This window comes from Triticum dicoccoides, chromosome 4B, assembly GCF_002162155.2.
Source record: "Triticum dicoccoides isolate Atlit2015 ecotype Zavitan chromosome 4B, WEW_v2.0, whole genome shotgun sequence".
NCBI lineage: Eukaryota > Viridiplantae > Streptophyta > Magnoliopsida > Poales > Poaceae > Triticum > Triticum dicoccoides.
This window is the reverse complement of record NC_041387.1, coordinates 514,685,768-514,690,551: the sequence shown is the minus strand read 5'-3', so window position 1 is coordinate 514,690,551 and position 4,784 is coordinate 514,685,768. Positions and strand designations below refer to the sequence as shown.

General features: G+C 44.0%; 1 protein-coding gene across 2 annotated transcripts in view; it reads right to left on the bottom strand.

Annotated features, from left to right (window-relative positions):
* Nucleotides 1-4,111: 4,111 nt before the first annotated feature.
* LOC119291184 (superoxide dismutase [Cu-Zn] 2-like) overlaps nucleotides 4,112-4,784 on the bottom strand; it is a 3,720-nt gene continuing 3,047 nt past the window's right edge. The window contains exons 6-7 of one of the 2 annotated variants that reach the window (XM_037569895.1): nucleotides 4,490-4,543; nucleotides 4,112-4,364 (exon numbers count right to left, since the gene is read on the bottom strand). In XM_037569895.1, coding sequence (XP_037425792.1) covers nucleotides 4,336-4,364; nucleotides 4,490-4,543 — 83 coding nt within the window. In that variant the 3' untranslated portion in view covers nucleotides 4,112-4,335. The other variant, XM_037569894.1, reaches the window with a different exon arrangement.

The following is a 4,784-nucleotide window of genomic DNA, read 5'->3' as shown; positions in this document are numbered from 1 at the left end:
TTATTGAATGATGTAAGCGGCCAGGATGAAATCCTTGTCCAGGTCATCTTTGTCTGAAATGTTTATCTCTTGTTGAAGTCGTTGTTGTGAAACAAGGCGACTTTGCCGTAGGTGTGAATTTTGTATCTTGTAATGACTCGGTCATAGTTCATTTCTTGTGTATTTTTCTTAACAATTAATAAAAAAAGATTGTGTGCATCGCAATGATGCAGAGGCCGGAGGTTTTAACCTAATTCTGGAAAAAAAGGATTGACGTGTTTCTAACCAACCACATCTTGCACAATTAGTTTCATAGATTTTATATCATGTATGCAAAAATATTTTGCCGAGTACTACAAATATCATGTTCATACCGCCCTAGGATCAGATTATGGTTTTCGCTGCATTCAGAAGTGTGTCCGTTTATTTATGACAAATCAATGCGGATCATATTGGCTAAGACAACTTACGAGTATCGTATTCATTACTTTAACTTATGTTGTGTGTATTCTTGGATGTAATAGTTATTTTTCAGATTTTCTATAATTTGTAGATATTTTTTTGGCGAAGCATTACAATATTGGGGCAATACCGGACTAGGATTAGATTATGGTTTTAGTTGCATTTGACTTGTTTTATTGACGAATACACTGAACCCATATGTTTTCACTGATAGAGGGTAGAAAGTACACGATGCAGCTCCCAGCCATGTATACAAGTTGGCGTCGCTCGGAGTGCAAGTTGAGCAGAAGGCAAAGGGTTGCTCGGCCCCAATTAAACAAAATTAGGTTATATGGGGAGAATTCTATCGAGCCCTTTGGCACCAGCACGAGCACATAGACGCGCTTGCTCTTGGATGTCATGGATGAGTCTGGCCAATGAAGGGTATGCACCGCCGAAGACAATCGCGTTGTGGTGCTTCCAAGTCGGCCAAACTGTGAGGAGATCAGTGTGCTCAAACCTTTTCGGAGGCAAGAAGGGGATGCAGTCGTAGCATCGGACCACCAGCCGAAGAAACTGGCCACACCATCAGGCGGGTGGTGGTGAGGCAACTCCATGATAGAATCCCGTGTCACATGATGCGGGAGAAGATACACCCAACGAGGAGGTGATGCAAGGTCTCAACCTCTTGGGAGCAGATGATACAGAGATGGTCATGTGGAAGCATTTGACTTGTGTCTGGTTTGTTGTTAGGATGGCCCTGTTTGTCGATGATAGTAGTTAAGACCACTTAATTAAGGATCTCTTTGGTTCGCACAATTTAAACACAGAGTAATAGAAAAACGCATGATTGGAAAGAAATGCCAGGATTTATAATCCTTGAAGGAATAATAACACATGAATCTGCACCAGAAGTTGTGCGGTTGTGATGAAAAAAAAGTGTGAACTTTCTAAAAATAGGTACATGGCATAGTTGTCTTTAAAACAAGAGGGACTTTGCATGAGTTTAGACTGAATGGAAAGCAAAATAGACCATAGAAATAATTCCTATGGTTCATAGTCTAACAAACCAAACAAACTATATATGATTCCTATGGATTGAATTCTCCAAAATTCTTATGGAATTCCATTGAACCAAAGAGGTCCTAAAAGTACATATGTGTATTTCAGTTTACTTATGTTTTGTGTATTCTTGAATGTATTAATAATTTCACACATAAAAGTATATGTGTATTCTTCAATGTAATAATGTGAGGTGCAATGTCTCCTTGGAGCCATGGACCAATGCCATAGCTCACCTTTACATACAAGGAGCTCGCTCATCCAGTGCACTCTGCCGTTGAATATTCACTTTGGATATACCATACATTGATGACTTCCAAAGGTTCTCAAAAGAACAAAAAGAGAATCTGTATACACTATGATTGGAAAGACGAATTCTAAATGAATTTTTGTTAGCCCTTCTTTCAAATCCTGTTTCTTTCTGCCGCTCTAGAAGAAGACTTAGAGTTTTCTGCTCCCTTTGTTTCCAAATATAAACCTTTTTTTAGATATTTCAATACGAACTAGTACATACTAACATATATAAACATATTTTAGAGTGTAAATTCACTCATTTGGCTTTGTATTAGTCTATATTGAAATTTCTAAAAGGGCTTATATTTACGAATGGATGAAGTACAAGACATGCATGTAGATGGTAGCAAAAGATGTACAGAATACACAATCTTGGACACTATACAACATATCTACAAGAGTACTTCGAAATGCGTGACGTTCACGAATATACCGTATTATCTACTCCCTCTGTTCCTAAATATAAGTCTTTGTAGAGATTTCACTATGGACTACATACGGAGCAAAATGAGTGAATGTAAACTCTAAATACATCTATATACATCCGTATATGGTTCATAATAAAATCTCCACAAAGACTTATATTTAGAAACGGAGGGAGTAGGTTTCTAACGATACCAAACCCGTTTTCTCCCTTCTTGTTTCAGGCCTTCTAAGCCCCCTGGTCAGCAGAGGACCATCTACAATCTTTTCACTAATCTTTTTGAGATGAAACTGCTTGCAGCCTTGTACTACATGAGATTGTTTCCTGCAATAAACTATTATTTCTGACAATTTTCCCAGACTTTCTGTGGGGCAAAAAGCCCTGCATCGGCAAAGTTCTTTTGAGGCGTGGTACGTATAGATAGGTGCGTTTTGGACCGCCCTGGGTTCAGACCATGCATGTGCATATCTCTATGTATGTATTTTCAGAATCAGACCGCGTACTGAAAGTATACTGATGCATGCAGAGCATACGGATGGATGGTCCATGTGCATGTATGTACCGACGTACTAGTGGCTGAAACGGGTGAAGTCACGGACCAACAGAGACGACGTTAGCACTATGGGGCGTACCACACAGGGGATGGTACGACGGGACGGCAGAAGAACGGTCGGCCTGCCCGGCGCATCGGAGGGCTCACGGTGCAAACAGCGGTGTCGCCACGGCAAAGCCAGCGCACACAGCAGGCACAGCGCGGAGCCGAGGCGGGGGACGAGGACGACACGCCAGAAGAATACGGAACCCTAGGCACGTTGTAGTATATGTGCGTGCGAATCCCTGCCTGCCCTGCCCACGAATGCTGCCGCCCCTCCCGCGACGCGATTGCCCGCCGTCCCTCCCACGGCGGCGACCGCGCGCACGGGCGCCCGGCCAGCCGTTTTTCCAGGCAGCTCGGACGCGGCCACGTACGCGCGCGCGCGCCCGGCCGGCTTTCTTTACTCCTCTCGAGCCAGCACCGACCAGCGCAGTTAAGGTTTGGCCACGGCCCGGGGTCGCGCCAGTTTCTTTCTTTTTCTTCCCTCGCTCGCTCAGGTCCACGATCAAGGCGAGCCGTTTCTCCGTGGCGCCACCGGCCTCGGCCCTTGGGGCTGTCCGTAGCCACCGTCGCCGCGCGACGCCGGCATCGCGCTGCCGGCGCCAAGGGGAAGCTCCAGGCCCTTGCGCGCGCCACACGCCGCGAACGCCGGCGACGCATCGTTGTTTGGGCGCGTACGTACGTACGCGCGGGCGTCCTTGGCGCCTTCCGGCGCGTCCGGTTCCCGTCGAGGCATTTCCTGCGTGGGTCTGACCTTGGTATCAGCAATTCAGTATCGCCGAAGCCAGGAAGGCCATTACTAAATTGTTACGGAGCTTGGAGGTCTATTGATGTCCTTCTGTTCTCTTGTGCTTGTTCGATCGTCCACTGCCGGCTGCTAGCGCCTGGCCTGAGCGTCTTGGGACTGCCGTCTTTGGTGGCCTGGTCACGGCTTGCAAGGGTGACGGTCACGGCCGGATGGGGTCAAGGACGTCACATATATGGTGATTCTTGTCCAGATAGGAGCTTGGTTAGTTAATTAACAAAGGATGGATGAGCCGTTTTTTAAGCACTTGGCGGCGGGATCCAACTATCTAACACAAGTTTGAACTGCGCAAATTGGACCGCAGTAACAGATTGATTTTATTTAATTTTTTGATACAATCATGCAACATCCGTGCCTATTCTCAGTCATTCATTCAGTTCAATGGACCTTATACGGCGAGAGATGTATATTGTCGGATATTCTGTATGCAACAACAAAAGGTCTTGTGTTATTTTGCTTTGTTACAAAAACAAGCATCCATTATCAGTGCAAGTTCGGGACTGGGAGCAGGTTGATATAAGTTGGCACAACCTTTTATCTTCTTTTATTTATTTAAAAATATATTATTATCAAGAGTACTTACCCGCAAAGAAGATATGAAGAGTACATGTATACATTCACATAACTGATCACAATAATAGCACATTAAAATGTATGATCTTGAACGACATCAGTATTTCCTTGTCTGCGCGTAACAGTACCAGCATGAACTCCAATGGCTCTTATATTTGTTTTTTAAACAGCAGGTTGAATTCCAATTATACCTACAAGTTATTCGAGGATATATGTGTTAAGTACAGTCATGGTATTATAGAACCATCTACAGAAAGCAGCACCTTGTGCGTGCATTTGCTCAGTGTTGAAAACAAATGAAGGGTTTGCCATTTACCACATCCAATTCTGGCTCCTGCATTTCCTGTTGACTTGCTGAGTTCATGGCCACCTACAAAATATTAAAGGAAAATAGTCAGGAGCAGTAAAAATATGTGAATGCCGGCCAAGACCTATACTAAACAGTAGTACAAATGTTCAGGAATCTGCAGTCGCCCAATGGTTACAAAAAACAAGGAAATACATGTTTGACGTTTCAAGTGCAGCAGAGCATAGGTAAGCTTGGATAGAGTGCAGAGGAAACCATCAAATGAAACAGAGTAAGTATCATACTCGTTTTAGAAATTCAAATT